General features: G+C 49.4%; 3 protein-coding genes across 4 annotated transcripts; 2 read left to right on the top strand and 1 right to left on the bottom strand.

The window, feature by feature from the left end:
• Positions 1–2,633: 2,633 nt before the first annotated feature.
• Scrn2 (secernin 2) lies at positions 2,634–6,659 on the top strand. 2 transcript variants are annotated; one of them, XM_028755083.1, is made up of 8 exons: positions 2,634–2,746; positions 3,113–3,286; positions 3,574–3,755; positions 4,641–4,840; positions 5,468–5,683; positions 5,758–5,923; positions 6,008–6,188; positions 6,370–6,659. In XM_028755083.1, exons 2-8 carry the CDS (start codon positions 3,113–3,115, stop codon positions 6,526–6,528), a joined length of 1,278 nt encoding a protein of 425 aa, XP_028610916.1. In that variant the 5' UTR covers positions 2,634–2,746; the 3' UTR covers positions 6,529–6,659. The 2 variants fall into 2 exon arrangements, with proteins under 2 accessions (XP_028610916.1, XP_028610918.1); XM_028755085.1 differs by lacking the exons at positions 5,758–5,923; positions 6,008–6,188; positions 6,370–6,659 and having other exon boundaries at positions 4,641–4,892; positions 5,468–5,578.
• A 593-nt stretch (positions 6,660–7,252) lies between these two features.
• On the bottom strand, positions 7,253–13,063 carry Lrrc46 (leucine rich repeat containing 46). Its single transcript, XM_028755172.1, has 8 exons — positions 12,765–13,063; positions 12,578–12,680; positions 10,714–10,822; positions 9,264–9,310; positions 8,852–8,961; positions 8,620–8,689; positions 8,195–8,340; positions 7,253–7,676 (listed from the first exon to the last, which is right to left on the bottom strand). Exons 1-8 carry the CDS (start codon positions 12,784–12,786, stop codon positions 7,315–7,317), a joined length of 969 nt encoding a protein of 322 aa, XP_028611005.1. The 5' UTR covers positions 12,787–13,063; the 3' UTR covers positions 7,253–7,314.
• A 119-nt stretch (positions 13,064–13,182) lies between these two features.
• On the top strand, positions 13,183–20,796 carry Mrpl10 (mitochondrial ribosomal protein L10). Its single transcript, XM_028755057.1, has 5 exons — positions 13,183–13,273; positions 16,451–16,620; positions 18,596–18,760; positions 18,994–19,138; positions 19,894–20,796. The coding sequence occupies exons 1-5, from the start codon at positions 13,222–13,224 to the stop codon at positions 20,148–20,150; spliced, it is 789 nt and encodes a 262-aa protein (XP_028610890.1). The 5' UTR covers positions 13,183–13,221; the 3' UTR covers positions 20,151–20,796.
• The last annotated feature ends 1,506 nt before the right edge of the window (positions 20,797–22,302 follow it).

The raw sequence follows: 22,302 nt of genomic DNA, 5'->3' as shown, positions 1-22,302 counted from the left end.
GACTTCTCTGAGTCCTCTCCTAACCAGAGAAGTAAAGTAGAATGCCTCTAGGGCGAGTGAATGAAGTCAAAAGTGGAAACTTGACGGATAGCAGCCTGGGGTTGCAGCCACCGCCTTCTTCGGCTCCGCCTGCTCTTCCGGCTGCCTCCTTCCTCGGCCTGTCCCGCCCCCCAGCGGACATCTGAGGAAGTGCAGAAGAGGAACCTGCTTTCCCAGCAGGGCGCCTCGAGTGTCCGTGGGTAGCTACAGCTTCAGTTGAGGTTTGAGGTGGGATGACAGCCAATGGGACCTTGCACCCCTCCTTCAAAACGCACCGAAGCAACTCTTACGTGTCCATTAATCCTATACTGCCTTTTGATGATCATACTAGCAATGTAGGTTTTAAAAGAATCTTAAAAACAAAATCCACCAAAGAACCATTAGAACTAATCAAGTAAGTCACAGAACACAGACAACAATAAGACATATTTCTTTAAAAATTTTTAATGTGTTCGAATATTTTGCCTGCATGTATGTATGTACACCACATGTGTGCAGTGTCCTTAGAGACTAGAAGAAGGTATCAATACCCTGGAACTGGAGCTTCAGGTGACTGTGCTGTCTGAAGATTAGGAAGAACGTCAGCTCCATCCTGATTTTAATTCCAAAGATGCAATCCCAGTGAGGTAGAACGGGCAGCCACAAGCCAGGAGCCATATGAATCATTTAGGTTACTTAGCTGTGTTATTTTATTTTTCTAAAGATTTCTTTTTATTTAGTAATATGTGTACAAGGAATATGAACACTTGGCTGCAGGTGCCCACTGAGGCCAGAAGAGGGCACGGATCCCCTGGAGCTGGAGTTACAGGACAATGTGAACTACCTGGTCCAGGAGCTGGGAACCCAACGCTCGGTCTTCTCTGCACATGCACACACACATACACATACTCATGCACATGGATGGACACACGTACACACATGCTTCTGTGTTTATACATCCATGGAATCCCTAGAAGTAATTCCTAGGGGTCATGTAAGTGTGTGAGACGAAGTGTTGACTACAGAGATGATTCATAAAGGAAAAATAAATTGAAAACCAAAAACATATGAAGTCTGAATCCAGTTCCACACCACTGTATGCCCCTCTGAACCCAAATTTTTCCTTTCTGATCTCCTTCTTACTGTACGTAGAAGGTAGAAGTATCACATTTTTTGCAACTAGAATATTCTAAATCTCCTTTCAAAGTTATCTTTCTATACTATTAAGCACCTAGTGGGCAGAACTGAACTTGGAGTTTTGGAGACCGGCGGGTTTTGTGTATGTCTCCTTCTGACATGGGAATACATGGGGGCCAGGGAGATGGCCCAGTCAGTAGGGACCCAAACAATACAAGCATGAAGGCCTGAGTTCTATGTCCAGCACGTGAATTATAACCCTAGCCCTTCGGAGGTGGAGACAGGAGACTCTCTGAGTTTGCCATCCAGCCAGTGAAGCAGAATCAACAAGATCCAGCCTTCACCATGCAATGGTGGCGCATGCCTTTAATCCCAGCACTTGGGAGGCAGAGGCAGGCGGATCTCTGAGTTCAAGAGTTCGAGGCCAGCCTGATCTACAGAGTGAGTTCCAGGACAGCCAGGGCTACACAGAGAAACCCTGTCTCGAAAAAGCCAAAAAAAAACAAAAACAAAAAAAACAAAAAAAGAGTGAATATTGATCTTGCAGAACACCTGAGTTCGGTTCCCACCATCCATACTAGGTGGCTCACAGTCACCTGTGACTCCAGCTTCGGGGGATAGAACACCCTCTTCTGGCTTCCGTGGGTACATGCACCCCCTTACACGTAAACCCCCCCCACATGTTTACAAAATTTAAAAACTTATTTTATGTGTATTGATGTTTTGCCGGCATATGTGCCTGAGCACCACATATGTGCCTGGTGTCCATGGAGGCCAGAGAGAGCATCAGATTCCCTGAATCTGGAATTACAGACAGCTGTGAGCCACTGTCCACGTGCTGGGAATACAACCCATGCTGTCCTTAAGAGCAGTTAGCGCTTTTAATAGCCCAACTATCTCTCTAGCCTCTAAAAATAAATTTAAAAAAATTAGTAAAATAAAGGCAGGTGGTGGCGGCACATGCCTTTAATCCCAGCACTTGTGAGGCAGAGTCAGGCGGATCTCTGTGAGTTCGAGGCTAGCCTGGTCTACAGAGAGAGTTTCAGGTCAGCCAGAGCTACACAGAGAAACCCTGTCTTGAAAACAAAACTAAACAAACAATCAAAACAGTAAAATAAACAATGCCATCCATAACTTAAGGTATCTCTATGCTTCCTTCTTGTGTCTGCCCAGTTTTCCTGGGATTGTGTCTTTGAAATTCAACTCAGGAAGCAGGTAGCGAAAGTTTTTCCTTAATCTCCAGAACCCTCAGAAGTGTTGGCTATTTTATGAATTCTTTCTTTTCACTCCGGTCTTCTTTCCTCCTTCAGCTTCACCTCCTATTAATGACTCTATCTGATAAGCCTGAAGGGAAAACCCAGGCCACTTAAGCAGCATTGGAAAGGCCTCTCCGCTCTATGAAGTGGTGCTAGCTAGCGCGCGCCCTCGTGGAGGACGGTAGTATTGCAGGCGTTCTGTGCCGGCCCCGCCCCCGGGGACAAAGGCCTTCCAGGTCACGCACCAGAGAACCTGGGTGCAGAGGAACAGATCTGACCTGAAGAGGAGGAAGTGGCGCCCGGAACCGAGTCTGAGGGTCTTGGAGGCAGAGAGGGTGAGAGACGGAGGCACTGAGGAAAGGGTCGGACGGAAGAGGAGCGTGAATGTGGGCATGCGCAGGAGCGTGGGCTTCTTGGAGCCTGCGTTTTAGTGCTTGAGACTATCCTACAGCCAGCCTGGAAGGGCTAGGACTCAAAGCGGACGCTCTTGCAGAGTTTGCTCTGTCTCCTGACTCCAAGCCAAGTGCACTGTTAGTGCACACCACGCTTTGAGTGTGCACACAGTGCTGTTGTCCCAGAGCGGCAGGCATTTGACCTTGTCTTCTCAGAGTGTATATGTGAGGAGGGAGTGTTCTAGGTCCCACCGGTGGCCAAGATTGTGGAGACGTGGGAGGGAGGTGAACATCCCTACTTCTTCGCAGATGTCGTCGTCGAGCCCCGATGCCCCTTGTTCCTGTGACTGCTTTGTCTCTGTGCCCCCGGCCTCAGCCATCCCAGCTGTAATCTTTGCAAAAAACTCGGACCGGCCCCGAGATGAGGTTCAGGAGGTGGTGTTTATACCAGCAGGCACTCACACTCCTGGGAGCCCACTTCAGGTGAGTTAGGACTTAGAAGGAACTGGAAGCTTTAGACATTAGTCTAAGACCTTCGTTTTCTTGCCCCTGGGGTGGAAGCAGATGAAGTGGAAAGAGTATGGACTTCGAGTCCACCAGCCTGGACCCTTGAGTCGAGTTAGCTTCTGTTAATTCAGTTTACTCATGTGTGACCTGAGAAGAAGACCTTTCTCAGGGCCATTTAAAATGGCTGACAAAGTGTCCGGGCAATGTAAATTCTGGATCTTTTTCCCCCTAGAGAATTCTTCCTCTCTCTCCTTTGTCTCCAGTGCACCTACATCAAGGTGGAGCAGGTGTGGAAGACACATGCTGTGATTCTGAGCCGCCCTTCTTGGCTGTGGGGGGCTGAGATGGGAGCCAACGAGCTTGGGGTCTGCATTGGCAACGAAGCGGTGTGGACCAAAGAGCCTGTAGGGGAGGGGGAAGCCCTGCTGGGTATGGATCTACTCAGGTACAGTCACATCTGCTCGCTCGCTCTTCAACGCCCCACTCCTTCTCACCTAAGGCTTGCGTCTGTTGGGTTTGTCTCCTTTGGCCTTGCCCTTGTGGCCTTCCTAAGGAGGCTACAGTCTTATATCTTCACAGTCTGATAAAGAGCCTCCCTTGGCCTAGAGTGCTTTTTTTTTTCCAGTACTTTTTGTTTTTTGTTTGTTTTGAGACAAAGTTTCTTAAAGCCTTGGCTGTCCAGGAACTTGCTCTGTAGACCAGGCTGGCCTTGAATTCACAGAGTTCAAGGTGCCTGTGCGCCACCACACACAGCTCAGTACTATTTTTGTTAACTGAAACATTCCATAGTTCTGATTTATAAAAACTGATAAATGCGGGGCAGCTCCGCCTGAGGAGAACTTCAGGCTCTTCTTCCTTGGAGAGAATGTTCCAGACCTTTCCGTGGAATTCTCAGTTCAAAGCTTGGCCACCATATGGCTTATTATTGTTTTTTCATGTTTGCTTTTGTTTTATTTTATGTTTTGAGACAGGGTCTCACTGCATAACCCTGACTGTCTTAGAATTTACTATGTAGACCCGGCTGGCCTCAAACTCACAGAGATCTGCCTCCCTCTGGAGTGCTGGGGTTAAAAGTGTACACCACTACTCCGGCTGATTTTTTCATTTTGCTTTGGTAATTTTGTCTATTTGTTTTAAGATAAGAAATCATGTAGTATGTAACTGGGTGTAGAGATGAACTTCTGACCTTCCTGCCTCCTCCCCTTCGGTGGAATCACAGGCCTGGCCTGCATGACTGTTTAATACCATCATTGCTGCTGGGTTTGCTGTGTTACATGGGCTTCTCATCAAACCTGTGTGGATCACTTCTGTGCTCTGACTTTTTTATTAGGCTGGCTTTGGAACGAAGCAGTACTGCCCAGGAGGCCGTGCATGTGATCGCGGGTTTGCTGGACCGATATGGGCAGGGAGGCAGCTGCCGGGAGGACCCCGAGCCGTTCTGCTATCACAACACCTTTTTACTGGCTGATCGGACAGAGGCGTGGGTGTTGGAGACAGCTGGGAGGCTGTGGGCTGCTCAGCGGATCCAGGGTAGGAGTCTAGCATAGAGCCTGCCTCCAAGAGGGAACCTAGACCTCCCCAGGTACTGCCCTCTGTTTCTGGACGCTACCATTTTTGTTCTCCCTGACAGCCTTGGGCAGTGGGAGAGCTGGTGGGTCATGGAGGGCCAGGGAGGGACACCCTGGGGATTAGAAATGTACGTACTTAGGAACCTTCTCCTTCACCTGGCCAAATGTTCCCGTGCTTCAGCCTGCTCCTTCCTCTGGGAAGCCATCTTGGATCTCCCTGTGTGGTTAGGAGGTCGTATGCAAGGAGCTAACGCTTTGTTGTCACTTCTGTCTCTATGATTTAGTTTTGATTCCTTTGCCAGTCTCCACATTACCACAGGCCCCTTGAGGGCGGGTTGTACCTGTTGAAACTGTCTTCTAAGTACCTCACCCAGGGCCTAGAACATAGTGGGTGCCCCATAATAGATAAACAAGTTCCTCAGCCGGGTGGTGGTGGCGCACACCTCTAATCCCAGCACTTGGGAGGCAGAGGCAGGCGGATTTCTGAGTTCGAGGCCAGCCTGGTGTACAGAGTGAGTTCCAGGACAGCCAGGACTACACAGAGAAACCCTGTCTCGAAAAACAAAAACAAGTTCCTCTTCTTACACAGGAGGTGCCCGAAATATTTCCAACCAGCTGAGCATTGGTACAGACATCTCAGCAGAACATCCGGAGCTCCGCAGCCATGCCCAGGCTCAGGGTTGGTGGACCGGGCAGGGCGTCTTTGACTTCGCGGAGGTCTTCTCCCTGACCCAGCAGCCTGTGCGCATGGAGGCTGCCAAGGCCCGCTTCCGGGCAGGGTGTGAGATGCTGCAGCGGCAACAAGGTCTGTAAGTGGCACCCCAGCTGGAGTCTCTCTCACGCCCATTTGCTGAGCCCTCTTCACTTCCTCCCCGGCAGGGAGCATCACAGCAGAAGTGATGATGGATATCCTCAGGAACAAGGAGAGCGGCATCTGCATGGACTCCGGAGGCTTCCGCACCACAGCCAGTATGGTGTCAGTCCTGCCCCAGGACCCCACAAAGCCCTGTGTCCACTTTCTCACTGCCACACCAGACCCGTCCAGGTGAGGGGTGAAGAGGACATACTGGTCAGGGACTTGACAGCACATGTCCTCTGTTACTTCAGTCCTTAACCTGTGTCTTATTAGGTCGGTATTCAAACCTTTCATCTTTGAAGTGGGGGTGTCCCAGTCCCCCCAGGTGCTGTCTCCCACCTTTGGAGCTCAGGACCCTGTTCGGATCCTCCCGAGATTCCAGACTCAGGTGGACCGTCGACACTCACTCTATCGTGGACACCAGGCAGCCCTGTGGCTGATGGAGGATGAACAGGTAACCCTGGGGACTGTGCTGAGGGCAGGTAGGAAATACCTTTTGGATATTCTGGAACCAGAAAGGGCCTGGGACTGGAGGAGGCTGTAGATCTGGGGAGAGGTGGGACCTTCAGCTGGTTTTGGGTTTCTCCTGCCTGGGGGAGAGGGTCCACATTCTTCACCTCAGACTTTCCCCACAGGAGCAGGCACAACAACTCCGAAAAAAGCAGCAGAGTCTGGAGCAGGAAGGCCTGGAGGCTCTCAGAGGACTGCTTACTGGTGAACAGACCCCACCTCCCCAGGGACTGGGCAGCCTCTTCCAAGCCTTTGTGGAGAGAGAGCAGCAGGCCTACACTTAACCCTGCAGGAGCTCTGAGGCCAGCTCCCCTGAGCTGTGGTGGGTACTGTGGGATCAATCCCAGCCATCCCCTCACCCGCTCAGCCAGGTTCTGAGTAGCTTAATAAATGTTTTATTTCCTTATTCAGTGAACTAGATCTCAAGTCTTTTGAGAAGAGCTGAGCCAGGGCAAAGGGCAGCTCCCAGCAGGCTGGTTGCTAAACCTGTGGTGCCAAGCCATAAACCCCAGTGATGGGTGCGATGGGCCCTAACTGCGTGGTGGGGTGGGGGTGGGTTGTTTGTTTGTTTGTTTGTTTTCATGAAGGCCCCTTATTAGGTAGCTGGCTACTATTTGGGGACAGTCAGGATCACAAGGTTTAGTCCTTAGCTTGGATGTCATGGTGGCATGTCTTTAAAACAATTACTCAGGAGGCAGAGGCAAGTGGATTATCTGTGAGTTTCAGGCTAGCCTGGTCTACATAGTGAGTTCCAGGCCAGCCAGGGCTACACAGTGAGCCACTATCTTTAAAAAAACCACAAAGCTATCTCACCATAAGACAGCAACCTCTGTTAGGTGCTCCTGCTTCTTGCCCACTCGAGGACCAGCAAGCCATCTGGGGGCCCAGAGAGATGTCAGCCCTTTTGGTCATCCCTAAAAGGTTGAGCTTCTTTGATGGACTTTTGCCTTTTGTCTTTTTGCCTTCTGATTTTGACTCCTTGACTTGCCCGTGTAACATGAGAAGCACTCGAAGCCCAGAGACGCTTTATTGGGGGCAGGGTCTGAGAAGGAGGCTCGTGCATAGAGGCGTTACTTTGCACTCTTTTTGTTTGTAGTTTTTGTCGTGCTGGGAGCTGCCGCCAGGGAGGTCTTGGAGGTTGTGGCTGCCAGAGTCCCCTTCCTTGCCTGGACAGAGCTTTTCTGGTTCCTGGGAACCTGCTTCTTGGTAGAAGAGGCAGTCTGGGTTGAGGTGGCTTTAGGGGCTGACTCCTTCCCAGGCTGTTGTTCAGTGACAGTGGGGCTGCAGTCCCCAGCCATGGGCACGGCAGGCAGCTGGGGCAGGTCTGTGAGGACAGGCTGTGTCTCCATCCTTGACAAGTGCTCTGTCAGGGCTGCCTGCTGCCTTCGTTCCTGATGCTGATGCAGTTCCTGCTCCAAGTCCTTGAAGAACCCTGAGGGAGGAGAGGTATGGCCTGGGCTCAGCAGAAGGGCCTGGGCTCAGGGATGTCCCTGGTAAACCTCTTGCCATCCCAGGAACAGGAGCATGGAGCTGGGACTGGGAGGGATGAGCCCTGGCATCCCCTACTTAGATCCTGCCCTGATTCCGTCAGAGGTACATCATTGGCACTCACTCACTTTATTGTGGAGAGCAGGTGGCCCTGAGGCTGATAGAAAGTGAGCGTGTCACCCCAGGGACTATGTGCCATGCTGGGAGGGTGACACACATTCCACCCTCCTTAGTGCCACTCTGGAAACATGAAGGGCCTGGAGTGGAGGCGACTGCAGAGCTGCAGAGAGATCACTCCACAGACCGAGCAGCTGCCTGGGGCAGGGTCAGTGAGCTTCCCCCAGTCTCCTGGGACAGGGTCAGTGAGCTTCCCCCAGTCTCCTGGGACAGGGTCAGTGAGCTTCCCCCAGTCTCCTGGGGCAGGGTGTGCCTGGGGAGACTGCAAGCTGTGGAAATCATCACCTCGCTCTGCGCAGAAGGGGCCATTGAGCTCTGGAAACTCCTCTTCCTCATCTGAGGATTTATCCTCGTCATCTGAAGTCCACCGCTCCAGAATAGGCTGCTTGTCCAGGTCCAAGAGCAGTGGCAAGGCTCCTATCACCATCTTCCTGTAAGGCAGAAGCACCCATGAGGGCATCCCTGGTGTGGGACCTGGGAGGGTACAGTGATGTGTGCTTTAGTGCCCAAACCTCGATGGGAATGACTTTAGGATTTAGGCCTGGGGTCAGCCTCAAAGAGCAATAGGCTGGCTCCTGCAAGGTGCTGGATACCAGACCAGAAGGTGACAGACTCAGTCTAGGGGCAGAAGGCATGATGGCTTGCAGGCTGGAAGTGTCTGCCTAGAGCACAGGTGACACTCACTCAGCTCACCCTTAGTCCCTCCTCACCTGTAGCCATCCTGGTTGGTGCAGGGATTTCCACACAGGTTGAGAATGAGAAGGCTCTGGGGGAGCTCATCTGTACAGCAGAAAGAATGTGGTCTCATGCCTGCTCTGTACCCCACCCCCCAAGAGAGACAAGCATCGAGGACTATAGCAAAAATCACAAGGAGCTTGGAGCCCAGAGGAGGGAGGACCCCACATAGGACACAGTCCATGAGCCAGAGGCAGGTGCCCCTACCTAGCTTCAGTGTTTCTATCAGGTTCTCAGAAAGGTCCAGAAACTGGAGGTACTGGAGGTCAAGGAGGTTTTCCACATGCCTGATTTGGTTTCCTGCCAGCGACAGGAAGCTGTAAGGGAGAAGAGGAGGACAGAGACAAGGCCGAGCTACAGGACTGCTGGGGGGAGGAGGGAAGAGGAGGAGGAGGAGGCTGAGCTACAGGACTGCTGGGGGGAGGAGGGAAGAGGAGAGGGCACCAGGTACTAGGCTTCCTGTGTTGGCAGCTGGTTGACAATGAGGACTTAAAGCTGTGTGGGGTGAGGGAAGCAGAGCCAGGCTTAGAGAGCCCCAAGCCAGTTCTAGGGGGTGTAGCCAGCTTCTCGCCCCCCCCCCACCTCCTCCTGCCTCCTACCCTGCCTTGGTGCCACATACCGCAGGGAGGTGATGCATGCCAGATTCTCAATGCGCCGGATCTTATTCTGCAGGAGGAAACCAGGGTGGGGAAACCAAGTTAAGGCAGCTGGGTGGGACGTCTTTGGAAGGAGATGAAGGGCCAAGACCATGTCTACGCTCAGCTGCAGCCATTACACTTGGAGAATGGCCACTCAACCTGACTGAGTAGCTGGATGTCATTTCCTTGGGGAGAGATGATTTGTTTTCTCTGGTCAATGGTTAATGTGTAAACTTGGGGCTAGTTCAATGAGGTGATCAAAGAGGGACTGGAGACTCTAAGAGGAAACCAAGGGGCCACTAGGGAAATGGAAAAGGCCTCCTTGAGGGTCTGCAAACCTAGAAGGAACGGCTATTGTATACTAATTGATCCACAAGACTTTTATAGGAGAAGTTTAAGGGCTCTGGCTATATTTATCCTAGGAAGGGCTAGAGATCACCTAACCACCACTGCATAGCCTCCAAAGGACCTAAAGGACATAGGGTGTATCAAATGGTAACTGGGTACTTGTTTAAACATTTTTAATGGCTGTGTGTGTGTGTGTGTGTGTTTCAAGAGGACATCTGCGTAGAGGTCAGAAAACAAACAAATGGATAGTTCTCTCCTACTATGTGGGTCCTGGGATTGAACTCAAGTTACCAGTCTTGGCAGCAAGCCCTTTTATGTGCTGAACCATCTTGCCAGCCCTTTGTTTGTTTGTTTGTTTGTTTGTTTGTTTGTTTATAGACACAGTCACTTAATTTGGCCTTGGCTGGCCTCCAACTCAGAGATTTGCCTACCTCTGCTTCCCACGTGATGGGACCAAAAGCATGCACCACCACATTTGGATCTATATTTATTTTAAGAAAGAGTTTTGTGTGGCAGATTGGGACTTCCTGTGTAACCTCGGTAACCCCAATCTTGTGAGTCTTCTGCTTCAGCCTCAGTACTGGGGTTACAGGCATGTGCCACCACCCCCAAACGAAAACAAGCTTGAGCCTGGGAGGACCTTCTCCAGTCTAGAAGGTCTGGAATCTAGACCAAGAGAAGTACCTGAACGATAGCAATTCTAGAGCATGTTCAGGAGCTCTTGATAAGGTGGAGTAGGAAATCAGTCTTTTTGCTTGTTTGTTTTGCTTTGTGTTTTTGAGGCAAGGTTTTTCTATGTAGTCATGTCTGCCCTGGAACTCACTCTGTAGACAAGGCTGGCCTCAAACTCACAGGGATCCACCTAACTCTGCCTCCCAAGTGCTGGAATTAAAAATGTGTGCCACCACTACACAACCAGAAAACAGAGTTTCAAATCAGGAGAATTCCTGATTCATTGGGGAATGTTCTCCTGGCCAAAACACCAGAAATACAAACGAAGATAAGCTGGTCAGCTGTTTTCAGATTAGACAGACTAGGTTCACAGCAGGGAGAGGTCAGGAAGCAGGAGGAAGGGGGCATTACCGATTGCAGATAGAGGCTGTGAATATTCCGGAGGCGCTCTAAATTTCCAATACAAGTGATTCCTTCCCCATCCAGGCGGACAGTCTCCAGTTCATCCAGAGTGTGAAACCTGGAGGAGAGAGAGCAGGGGTTCACACCTGTGGCCTTCAGTAGATATGGGTGGGAGGGAAGAGGGAAGGAAAGGAAGAGGGCTGAGTAGTTTTGAGATGTCAAGGAAGCTTTGTGACACTAGTCTAAGTCATCAGACTGGCTGGTCTCAGACGCATGGCTCTCCAGTGGTGGCACTGAGAAAGCAAAGCACAAGCTGACAGGGGCCCTCTGGATAACTGGTAGATGGCCGTTCATGCTTCCTGGAGATTCAGAACAAGAGATGCTTTCCTTGGATGGCAGAGGCAAGGCTGGAGTCAGAATAGATGCAGAAATACTCTATCTCCTGGCAGAACCTTTCTCCCTTTTGAATGATCCTAGAAGGAAAATCTCTTGTTCTATCCTTATACTTATTATTTCCAAATTTACTGAGTGTCCTACAGACAAATGACCTAGGTCCTTGCCCATCATTATTAGGGAAACCCGAGAGATAGCTATGAAAGTAGACGCCAGAGGCAGGAACGAGAAATGAAAGTGGGTACATGAGTTATGTACCAACTCCAGACTGGGGGCTGCAGGAGCTTCCTAGAGGAGGTGACCAATGCAGGGGGCAATGAGAGAGGAAGGGGGAAGGGGACAAGCCATGTCAAGCAGAATAAACAGTGCATGCATGTGCTAATCCAGCCTATCTTGAACTTGCATGTGCCTGTGAATCCCTTGGGTACTGGAAGACGTGGATTCCAATTCAGTAGGTTTGAGACGGGTATCCTTTTTTCTTTCTCGTAAAGACAAAGAGCTTCCTGTAGCCCTGGGTGGCCTCAGACTTTCTATGTAGCTGAGAAGGACGATCTTGAACTTCAGTTCTTCCTGCCACAACCTCTTGAGTGCCAGGATTACACCACAGCCAGTTTTATGTGGTTCTTAGCAATGTGTCAAGTGAGCTATATCCCCAGTGGAAATTCTTCATTTCTAACAAGCCAAGCTCTCAAGTGATGTCAAGCTGCTCTGACTAACAAGGGCTGGAGATGATGGCTCAGCAGCTAAGAGCACTGACTGCTCTTTCAAAGTTCCTGAGTTCAATTCCCAGCAACCACATAGTGGCTCATAACAACTATCTTTAATGGGATCTGGTGCCCTTTTCTGGCATGGAGGATGTAATGCATTGTATACATAATAAATTAAAAAAAAACATGGGGGCGGGGCTGGAGAGATGGCTCAGTGGTTAAGAGCACTGGCTGCTCTTCCAGAAGTCCTGCATTCAATTCCCAGCAACCACATGGTAGCTCACAGAATATATGTAATGGAAATCCGACGCCTTCTGGTGTGTCTGAAGACAGCTAAAGTGTACTTGTATGCATAAAATAAATAAATCTTTAAAGAAAAAAACATAATTGCACATTTGTAGAATGTGGTTGTAAATAAGGTTGGTTTATGCTATTTGGATTTTATTCTAGCTGTAATAGGTTGTTGAGGAACTTTCTACCAGGGAGTAATTGGATTTATCATTGGTAACAATCAATGGGGCAACAACAGTGTGGGGAGGCCAGACTGGGAACTGGACGGAGAATTTTGGGGTTTGCTAAGAGGCAGTGACCTCCAAGGCAGCTGAGGATGTATGAAAAAAATCTTCCGGAAGTCAAAACCAACTGGAAAGTAATACTGATTGGTGCGTGGCGTAACTAAGGAGACAAACATGAGTTATACAGTCACTATAGCTCATCAACCTGAACTTCATTGTTTCTGTTTTCTATTACCCTTTTCCTTCCCGTCCACTCACATCTTTTCTGACAGGTTTTCATCTTCAGGGAAGGTCAAGTTCCGCTTGGTGATAAGGGCTTCAGTGATGTGGACACCGTCGGTTCTCTGGGCAGCATTCTTAGCTGGGGAAAGATGAGCCTTTTGTCACCTGTGTTCATTGTTTGGAGACCCGACCTTACTGTTGTTCAACTGTTCTGTCAACTCACCTTCTTGCTCGTCTCCTGGCATGATCTAAGATAAACAGCTTGGGGCAGATAGGTGGACGAAGACAAGCAGAGAAGCTTAGCCGGTTGCGATGGTTGAACCCAGGTTGGAGGGAAAACTGAGGAGACAAGGACAGGGGGTTCTGGGAATTGTTGGGGGTGCGGTGGAAGATAAGAGTAAAATGGGAACGAAGGGTCTGGAGATACAGGTGTGTGGCGTGGCTTTACTGGCCTTAAACTGAAAGAACCAGGAGGAGGGGAAAGAACCGTTCTTTAAGTCTCGCGTCGTTGCTAGGAGACTGGACGCCAGAGCGGGCACCACAGGCCCCGCTCTACGCATGCGGGTAGCGGCCTCATCCGGCGGCACGCCCACTGTTTCCGGCCCTGTGTTTTCACTGCTGCCCCACAATCCTTAGCTACTTCCGTCTCTGCGCAACCCTCATGGGAACTTCCTGTGGCGATGGCTGCGGCGGTGGCCGGGATACTTCGAGGAGGTCTCCCGCCCCGGGCGGGTAAGGAGTGGCCCAGAGCCTCACTGCACACAGGCTGGCGCTCTCTAGCCCTCGCCTCCCTCCTTTCCTTCTGACCTTTCCCGTAATCTCTGACCCTCGATAGCTCTCGGAGACTCTGCCACTAGCAGGATCTCTGATTTGACTGGGTCCAGTTATCTGCCTGTGACATCTTCCACAATAATCCCCGCCTCCCTCCCTCCCCCCCCCCCAAAAAAATACTAGGAATCACAGCAACGCTGTCACAAAAACAGTGTTTATTCCTACACCCCAGGACCCCGATTTGGATATTTCTAACCCTTTGCTCAGTTCTTGCCCCTGACCCCGGAGAGTCCTTGCCAGAAATTTTGTGTATTCTTTCTTAAACTCTTAGCCCAAACACAGACTCGAGTCTTCTCTCTAAAGCAGGTGCCTCCGTAATATCTTTTGCCTGTATCCATTCAGTTAGTTTTGCCTATGCATTCGTCTCATCTGTTAAACTTCACAGAGAACAGCACTGTATCCATCTCAGCTAGTAAGTGACATGGTGTCTGACGTTAGTAGGCATGCATTAGGCATTTAATGAGCACTTTTTTTTAAGATTTATTTTATATATAGGAGTACATGGTAGTACAGATACACCAGAAGAGGGCATCGAATCCCATTACAGATGGTTGTGAGCCACCATGTGATTACTGGGAATTGAACTCGGGACCTCTGGAAGAGCAGTCAGTGCTCTTAGCTGCTGAACCATCTCTCCAGCCCCAGGAGGAAGGCATTATTAACCCCTGTTTACAGATAAGTGCACTGAAGTTTGGGCCAGTTAAGTGACTGGGCATGAATAACACTAATAAGTTACAAAGTAGGGCCTAAAATCCAGTTCTATCTCATTCCAAAGGCACTCATAACAAGCTTTGTGGCCCTTAACCATAAAACCTCTCACCCTGGCAATTCTCCATATTCCCTGGAGCCTTCTAGCCGATCCTTTCCCTGTGAAACTACACTGTTGGTCTTTATGTTAGGGATGAGAGAGTCACTGTGGCTCAGAGCTTTGGGTTATTTCCTTGGTTGCTGAGGGGGCCTTCCAAGCTTTTCCTGTCACCAAGATTGTGCCATTGGGCACAGAAAGGTCAGAGAGCAGCTTGCATGCCTCTTCTCCACCATAGGAGGGTTTCAAGGGTTGTGTTCAGACCGTTAGTCTTGGTGGTAAGTGCATTTGTTGTACTGGATGAGTCACCGCCCAGACCCTTAATTTTGCATTTTGAGTTGGGGTCTCACATGACTGAGGTTGATCTTGAACTCAGATTACAAGTGTTGGGAGAGTTGCGAGGATGTTGTAATGTGTTTTTAACCCCCTTCTTGCTTCAAGTCATAGGAGCCTCAGAGCCATGGGATGGATTCATCATTATCATGGGAAGGGTTTATTAAAATATGACTTGCTGGACCCCACTACTGAGTTTCAGATTTCACAGGTCTAGGGCAGGCAGGAAAGTGTGTACGTTCCCAGGCGAAGCTGATGTTGGTGGCTTGATGGAGGTGCTTGTGCTTCCAACAACTGCTGCTTAGAGCGAGGATTGACATTTAAAGTATGGCTGGCCATGGTGGTATTTTCTTCTTTCTTTCCTTTGCTCCTTTTTTCTTGTTTACCCTAGAGATGGAACCTTGGGCTGGGCAGGTAGACCAGTTCTGTACTTCTTAGTTGCAGTCCCAACCCAGATGACTGTTTTATGACTGAAGTTTTACTGGAGCACGGTCCCATTGCTTTACATATTGTTTGTGGCTGCACTGGTTCCTGGTTGGTTGGGTGATTTCTGTACATCTTATTTGTCTCGAGACCTGGTCTCACTGTGTGTCCCCAGCCAGCCTGGAACTCAGAGAGACATACCTGCCTCTGTTCCAAGCCTAAGAGTGAAGACATGCATCACCATGCCCAGCTTGTGTCTTCATTTTAAAGAGCACTATCCCACAGTGTATGTAGCATTGGCTGGCGTGGAACTCAGTGTGTAGACTAGTCTGGCCTTACTCTTGGGGCCACCCTCCTGCCTCTGTTTCTGAGTGGTAAGTTATGTGTATGTTCCACCATACCTAGGCTATTATTATTATTAATTTATTTTGTGTATTTTGATTGCATATGTAATGCATACTACATTTCTGCCTAGTGCCTGCAGGTGTCAGAAGAGGGCTTAGCTCCTCTGGACCTGGAATGACAAGTAGTTTTGCATCATCATATGGGCGCCGAGAAGTGAACCCAGGTTCTCTGTCAGAGCAAACAGTACTCTAACCACAGAGCCATCTCTCCAGCCCCAACCACGCCTAGGCTTTTATGGCTACTTTTTTGGTTTTTTGAGACAGGGTTTCTCTGTGTAGCCCTGGCTGTCCTGGAACTCAGTCTGTAGACCAGGCTGGCCTCAAACTCAGAAATCCACCTGCCTCTGCCTCCCAAGTGCTGGGATTAAAGGCGTACACCACCACCGCCTGGCTTTATGGCTACTTTTAGCAGAGTTGAGTGTTAGACTGTATGAACCCCCAAACTTAAAATATTTATTATTTGGCCATTTAAGGGAAGGTTTTTCTCCAATCCTTTCCTCATATGTTTTATTTGTTTATTAATTTAGGCCTTTTTTTTTTTTTTTGCTTTTTGAGGTGGTTTTGTACCCTGAACAATGGCAATTCTGCTTCGCCTCCTAAGTGAATTACAGTGTGCACACTATTCCTGGTTCTCCATTTCCTTTGTACTTTTAAAATATTTTATCTTGTAAAATAAAAATGTCTTTTAAAATTCTAGGGCTGTACATAGGAGGACCCGTAGAGAGCTAGATCTGTAGTCAGTGTACACGGAGCCCTGTATTTACCCCAACACACTTAAAGCAGGCATAGTGACGTACACCCGCATCGCTAAAGGCAGCACACAGGTGGAGTGGGCACTGAGTTCAAGGCAGCCTGGGCTGTATGAGACCCTGTCTAAAAATAAGCAAAAAGCAGCAATAAATAAAAACCTGGAGAAAAGAGTGTCTTAAGGTATTGAGCCTCTTCACCCACTAAAAGGAGAAGAGAAATTTTTTGTGCCATGTCTAGCTCTGGGAACCATGCCTTTCTCTGGAGGTGGGGGTGTTGTTGTCGGGTTTTTTTTTTTTTTTGTCAGTTGAGGACAAGCGAGGTCCTCCAAGGGGCTGTATCTTATGTTGCCGTCTCCCCTTGTAGCTTGGCTGCCTGTCCTCCAGAATGTGCGCCATGGCTCCAAGGCTGTTACTCGCCACTGGCGAGTCATGCACTTTCAGCGTCAGAAGCTAATGGCTATAACTAAGTATATTCCTCCCAAACCTGCCGTCGACCCGCGATGCCTACCACCTCCTCCCAGCCCCCCCAAAGAGGTAAGGCGGCTCAGTGCACGTTACTTGGTGGTGGGCTGGTGAAGCTGGACTCCAAGCCCTGCGGCTACTCAAATCAACAATTCACTTTCCCATTTCGAACCCAAGGTTCGGGGAGAGGGAGAGAGTGTGGTGTGTGTATGTGTGTGTTTGTGTGTGTGTATGAATGTTTGTGTACACTTGTCACTGCTCATGGTGGAGGACAGAGGACAACTTTCAGGACACAGTTCTCTCTTAACACCCCGTAAAGTCTCTGCATGACCCACACTGGCCCCACAGGCTCCGGTCAGCTCTCTCCTCTCACTGCAGAGCTGGGACTGCAGATGTGGGAAGACATCAGGCTTTTTGCTGTGAGTCCTGGGGGTGGAAGTCAGATTGTCAGGCTCACACAGCAGGCACGTTTACTATGAGCCTCTCACTCGTCCCAGATCCTTTATAGTAAAATACACACTTGGTTCTGCATTGGCATCGCACTCTGCATTTTCTGTAGTTTTTACTTGTCTCCTCAAAAAGAATCTGGAAGCTTTACAAGTCTGTGGGCGGAATTTCATGCCTGCCTCTTTTTTTTTTTTTTTAAGACAGGGAGTTAGGACCCTGCTCTTCTCAGTTCTTGAGTTCAAGTGATTGATCACACCTTAGCCTTCCAGATGCTGAGATTACAGGTGTGAGCTACCACACCCTGCCCTTTTCTGTTTTAAAGGAGCCAACGCTTCCATTTTTCCCCTGAAGGATGGATGATAGACGCTTCTGTCTTTTGAAAGGAACAAGGAAGAAGCTAGGTGTGATGTCACAAGCCTGTAATGTTAGCATACAGGGGATGGAAGCTGGAGGATCAGTCGTTTAGGGCCATCCTTGGCTACATAGGGAGTTCAGGGCCAGTTTGCACTGTATGACAAGCAAAACAACAAACAAACAACTGGGTGGAACAGCACATACCTACGATTCTAGCACCCAGAAGGCTGAAGAAAGAAGATTGCTTATGAGTTGCAGGCTAGCCTTGTCTACATATCATCTAGAACTATAAGGGGACCCTGTCTCAAAAAAAAAAAAAAAAAAAAAAAAAAGCAAGGGCCTGGAGAAATAGCTCAGCAGTTACTTGTTCTTCCAGAAGACCCAGGTTGGATCCTAAACACCCACATACCAGCTCATAGCTGTCCATAATGCCCTCTTCTGGCCTTCTAGGGCACTGCATTCATAGGGTACACACAGGCATGCCGGCAAATACTCAGACACATGATACATTTTTAAAAAAAGAAAAAAGAAAATGGAGTCCTCGGCTGGAGAGGTAAAGGCAGTTACTGTAAGCCTGGGTTCTAGGGACCTAACTCATTTCCACCAGGCTTGATGACAGGTGCCGTTGCCCATGAGCCATCTTCCAATCCCCGTCATCTATGTTAAATTGGTAAAATCATTCCCCATGGCACAGTGTGAGAGTGACAGTTGACGTAGCTTTGTGTGTGTGGTACTGGGCATTGAACCACACGCTGGACAAGTGGCCTGCCGCCAAGTATAGCTGAGCTTTTATTTTAACTTTTATCTTGAGAGAGAGCCTTTTGTTCTGTTTCAAAATTCAGCCTTTTTTTTTAAAAACTCTGTAGCTCAAGCAAGCCTTGAACTTTTGATTTTCCTGCCTCAGCCTCCTGAGTAGCTAGAATTAATTTTACAGGCCTGTATTACTACAGCCTATAATGAAATAACTTTTGTTAAATCTGGTAACACAGGCTGCCTGATGAGGTGTCTGGAGAATGGCAGGTGCTCTCAGGTTTGCAGTCTCTGCTCTGAAACCTGCAGTTCTGTAGAGGAGATGGAACAGTGATGGTGGGGTATTCCACGCTGTAGGAATCAGGTCCAGCTCCCTGACCTGATCTCCAGTTCGTTACACATTCTGGGCATCACTGACCACCCCAGTGCCTGTGCGGGGAAAGGGAGGATACCAGACCACCTTCATAACTCCTCAGCCATTCCCTTCTTGCTGCAGGAGTCAGGCCTCATCCGCCTCCTACGTCAAGATATAGTAGCAGCTTTTCGGGACAACCGAATGATAGCTGTTTGCCAGAATGTGGCCTTGAGTGCAGAGGACAAGCTTCTCCTGAGGCACCGGCTACGGAAACACAAGATCTTCATAAAAGTCTTCCCCAGCCAGGTAGGGTGGCCCTGGCTCGGGCCTGTCTTCCCTCAGGCCTGCTGAATGGGCCTCCCACAGAGTACTTCCAGCATCTGTCTGAGGCAGCCTAGACAAGCTGCCCTAGAGCCTAAACTGTGGGTGGGGGCTGAGCAGATCCTTGAGTTGCACTCCACTTGGTACAGCCTGTGACTAAGGCATGTGGCTTTCCCCTCCTCAAGTCCGCCATTAATTATTCTTTCCTGTGATCCCAGGTCCTAAAGCCTTTTCTAGAAGATTCCAAATACCAAAACCTGCTACCCCTTTTTGTTGGACACAATCTGCTGCTGGTCAGTGAAGAGCCCAAGGTCAAGGAAATGGTGCGGATCTTAAAGAGCGTTCCTTTCCTGCCGCTGCTGGGTGAGTGGGCTGCCCTGCCAGGTAGAGCTGGGCTGAGGTAGGTGGGTGGTGCAGAGCCTGGTACTTAGGCCTGAGTTAGCATGTTTGTTGGGGACCGACTGTGCCACTCAATACCTGTGCTGTGGTGCTGGAAGTGGATGTGCATGCCCTCTAATAGGTAAATAAAAATGATAAGAAAAAAAGTATCTCAGATAATAGGACTGCGGTACAGTGCTGTGACTAGTGTGTGTTGGGGTTCACTCTGTAGAGAAGACTACCTGTGACCCCAGAAAATTGAGACTTCCTAGGAACCTGTATTTAATGCCCCCAGCACACACTTGATTTTCTTTCCCCACTATTTCATTGCTAACCACACAGAGTGTGCAGTGTCCCATCATCCTGGTTTGTAAATGTACAGTGAGCCGTGTCAGCAGACACGTCCACAGTGTTGTGTAGGCCGCACCTCCATCCATCGCTGGCGTTGTACGGCTGTGTTCTTTAGATGGCAGCTCCATTTCTTCCCTCCAGGATCTTGTCTTCAGAGACGTTTGTGAGCCGCTGATGTTAGGGAGTGTGAGACTCTGGTGGATGTTTGTGCATGTGTTCAAGGAGAGAGGAGAGGGGTGCCTTCCCAACAGTGGGCTGGGGCACAAATGTGACCCTGAATTTAAGACAAAGTAGTAGGGAGAAGGCACTGGGAATCAGATTCTTGGGTTTGGATGATGCTTCTTAAGAAGGCCATTTGCAGGGAGCTCACTGACCCTATGCTCTTTCAGGTGGCTGCGTTGATGACACCATCCTCAGCAGACAGGGATTCATAGATTATGCCAAGCTGCCCAATCTGGACCAGCTACAGGGGGAGCTGGTAGGAGGGCTTACTCACCTCACGGCCCAGACCAGCTATCTGCTTCAGCACCAGCCTGTCCAGCTGACTTCCCTGTTGGATCAGTATGTCAAACAGCAACACGAGGGAGATTGTGCCACCTCAGCCAATGGGAAGCCACATCCTCCTGACCCTGCTCCAGATTCCTAGCCGGCCTGTTTTACCCAGCTCTGCCCATAAACACACTCTGTCCCTGTTGTCTGTCTTGTTGTCTGGCAGAGAGCTAAAAGAATTTGGAGTGGGGAGTGGCCTTGTGTGACTTGGCTCTCACTCACAATGACCTCCTTGGGGACAGGCCTCTTGATGAGACAGAGAAATTCCATTCCAGAGTGAGGCTGCCCATTGTCCTCGGTTTCACTGATCGCTGTCTTTAGTTGTTCCAACTAGGGACCTGATAGGCACAGTCTCCTTCGGTTCTCCCGGCAAAAGGCAGAGGATGGAGACTGTCTTGCCCACCTCCTCACCCACTCTCCTCGCTCTGTTTTCCCAGCCCACCGTCTCAGTTGCTCATGTCATGTGGACCCGTTAGAAAGTCTTGTGAATGGCACCTGCTGAGTCTAGTGCCAAGCACTGTACCAAACACGGATGCCAGCACCTTTAGTCCTCACCATTCAGGAAATGGCAGAGAAGTTTGAGTTCTGGATAAGGCTTCTAATTCTCAAAGTAGAACTTCTTCATAAAGTTACCCATGAGTGGGTCCTGGTGGTCTCAGACGTTGGTGTTCCACCTTTCGGGTGTGCTGGGCCAAGCAAAGAATAGGGAAACTGATGATAAAAATAAAATACATTTTATCAACTCTGTTTTTAAGATTTATTTTATGTGTAAAACTGTGCCTACAGGGCTGGAGAGGTGACTCAGTGGTTAAGATCATTGACTGCTCTTTCAAAGGTCCTGAGTTCAGTTCCCAGCAACCACATGGTGGCTCACAACCATCTGTAATGATCTGGTGTCCTCTTCTGGTGTGTCTGAGGACAGCTATAGTGTACTCATATACATAAAATAAATTTTATAAAAAAAAACAAAAACCTGTGCCTACATTTATATCTGTGCACCATGTATGTGCCCAGTGTCCACAAAGGTCAGAAGAGGACATTGGTCTGGAACTAGAGTTCCTGGTGGTGGTGAGCCACCATGTGGATGGGAGATTGAACCTGAGTCCTCTGGGAGAGCAATGCTTACAGCCGAGTCTCCAGCCTTGAACACTTGATCTTACAAAGTTATTCTCTGAGTTATTACAAGTCCTCTCTAAATTCTCACTTTCCTTCCTTAAAAACCATCTTCCCTAGTCACCTGTCCTTACAGATACTTTGCCTTACATGCTTTTCCTTATGAAGACTAGGGGAACTAGAGTTCTCATTCAATATGGGCTCTGGGGGGTTGTGGCAGGAGGCCCTCCCTGAGTTTTGGGGAGCAGCACTTCTAGCCTGTGGCCTGCCTTTGTCCTTGATCCTGAGTGGGTCAGGGGTGAATGTGGAGTGACTCCTTAGCATTCCTTCCTGGATTTGGAGCAGTGCCACAGTGTCTTTAGTCCTGGACAGTTTAGTCCTGCAGCAGCCATCCTCTGGCCTGGGCCACAACCAACTTCCCGCAGTCCCCACCTCTGCAGATGCCCAGAGATACTCAATCATTTAAAAGGCCCTTGAGGCTCTGGATGTCAGAGTAGCTCCTGGTGCCACTTTGTGGCTCTGCCTCCAGAGGCCTGCCTAGTGCTCCCCACAGTTCCCCTCCCTCCTGGGAGGCTAGATCCATGCTGAGGTTTTGAAGGGAACCCAGACAGCAGATATCGACGTGGTGTGTAAGACTTTGAAGTCTGAAAAGATGGAGCAGACAATTGGCCCACATCATCTCTGAGGCCACAGAAGAGCCTTCCATCATATCCAGATCTTGCCAGTGCTACTATTTCTCAGGCACCAAATCTGTGGCTCATCCATTTGGATGAATCGTGGGTCTTTCTCAAGAGGCAATTCTTAATTACTTCAGCAACTGAACATAGTGGGGTAAAGGTGTTCCAGGATCAGGGGAGGGGCCCCCAAATTTGCTTTCTTTTATAACTGCCAGCTCGTGACTGTATAGCTGTTCCCACCTATCTGCTTCTCTGTTCCTAGAGACTTACCACACCCATACTTCCTGATTGCCATGGACTGATCTGGTAGGGCATTGCTCTCGATGAGCCTCTGTGGGGCTTCAGCTGTCCGTCTTGCCTGCTGACTGTGCTCCTGGCACAGATTGTCATGTCCCAGAGTATGTGGGGGTGGGGTGGGAGGGTGTTTCTGTTCCTTCCCAGTCAACCTGATATCTTTGC

Source organism: Grammomys surdaster, unplaced genomic scaffold (assembly GCF_004785775.1).
Source record: "Grammomys surdaster isolate TR1022 unplaced genomic scaffold, NIH_TR_1.0 126048, whole genome shotgun sequence".
NCBI lineage: Eukaryota > Metazoa > Chordata > Mammalia > Rodentia > Muridae > Grammomys > Grammomys surdaster.
The sequence above is the reverse complement of the archived record's forward strand: the minus strand, read 5'-3'. Positions and strand labels throughout refer to the sequence as shown.

Coding starts and splice junctions, on each gene's coding strand:
- Scrn2 (XM_028755083.1), top strand. CDS start 3,113: ATGTCGTCGTCGAGCCCCGATGCCCCTTGTTCCTGTGACTGCTTTGTC. Junction 3,756..4,640: donor CTGGGTATGGATCTACTCAG/GTACAGTCACAT, acceptor CTTTTTTATTAG/GCTGGCTTTGGAACGAAGCA. Junction 4,841..5,467: donor GGCTGCTCAGCGGATCCAGG/GTAGGAGTCTAG, acceptor CTTCTTACACAG/GAGGTGCCCGAAATATTTCC.
- Lrrc46 (XM_028755172.1), bottom strand. CDS start 12,786: ATGCCAGGAGACGAGCAAGAAG. Junction 8,690..8,851: donor GATAGAAACACTGAAGCTAG/GTAGGGGCACCT, acceptor TCTGCTGTACAG/ATGAGCTCCCCCAGAGCCTT. Junction 7,677..8,194: donor CCCCTTCTGCGCAGAGCGAG/GTGATGATTTCC, acceptor CTCCTCCCTCAG/GGTTCTTCAAGGACTTGGAG.
- Mrpl10 (XM_028755057.1), top strand. CDS start 13,222: ATGGCTGCGGCGGTGGCCGGGATACTTCGAGGAGGTCTCCCGCCCCGG. Junction 13,274..16,450: donor AGGTCTCCCGCCCCGGGCGG/GTAAGGAGTGGC, acceptor CTCCCCTTGTAG/CTTGGCTGCCTGTCCTCCAG. Junction 16,621..18,595: donor CTCCCAGCCCCCCCAAAGAG/GTAAGGCGGCTC, acceptor TTCTTGCTGCAG/GAGTCAGGCCTCATCCGCCT.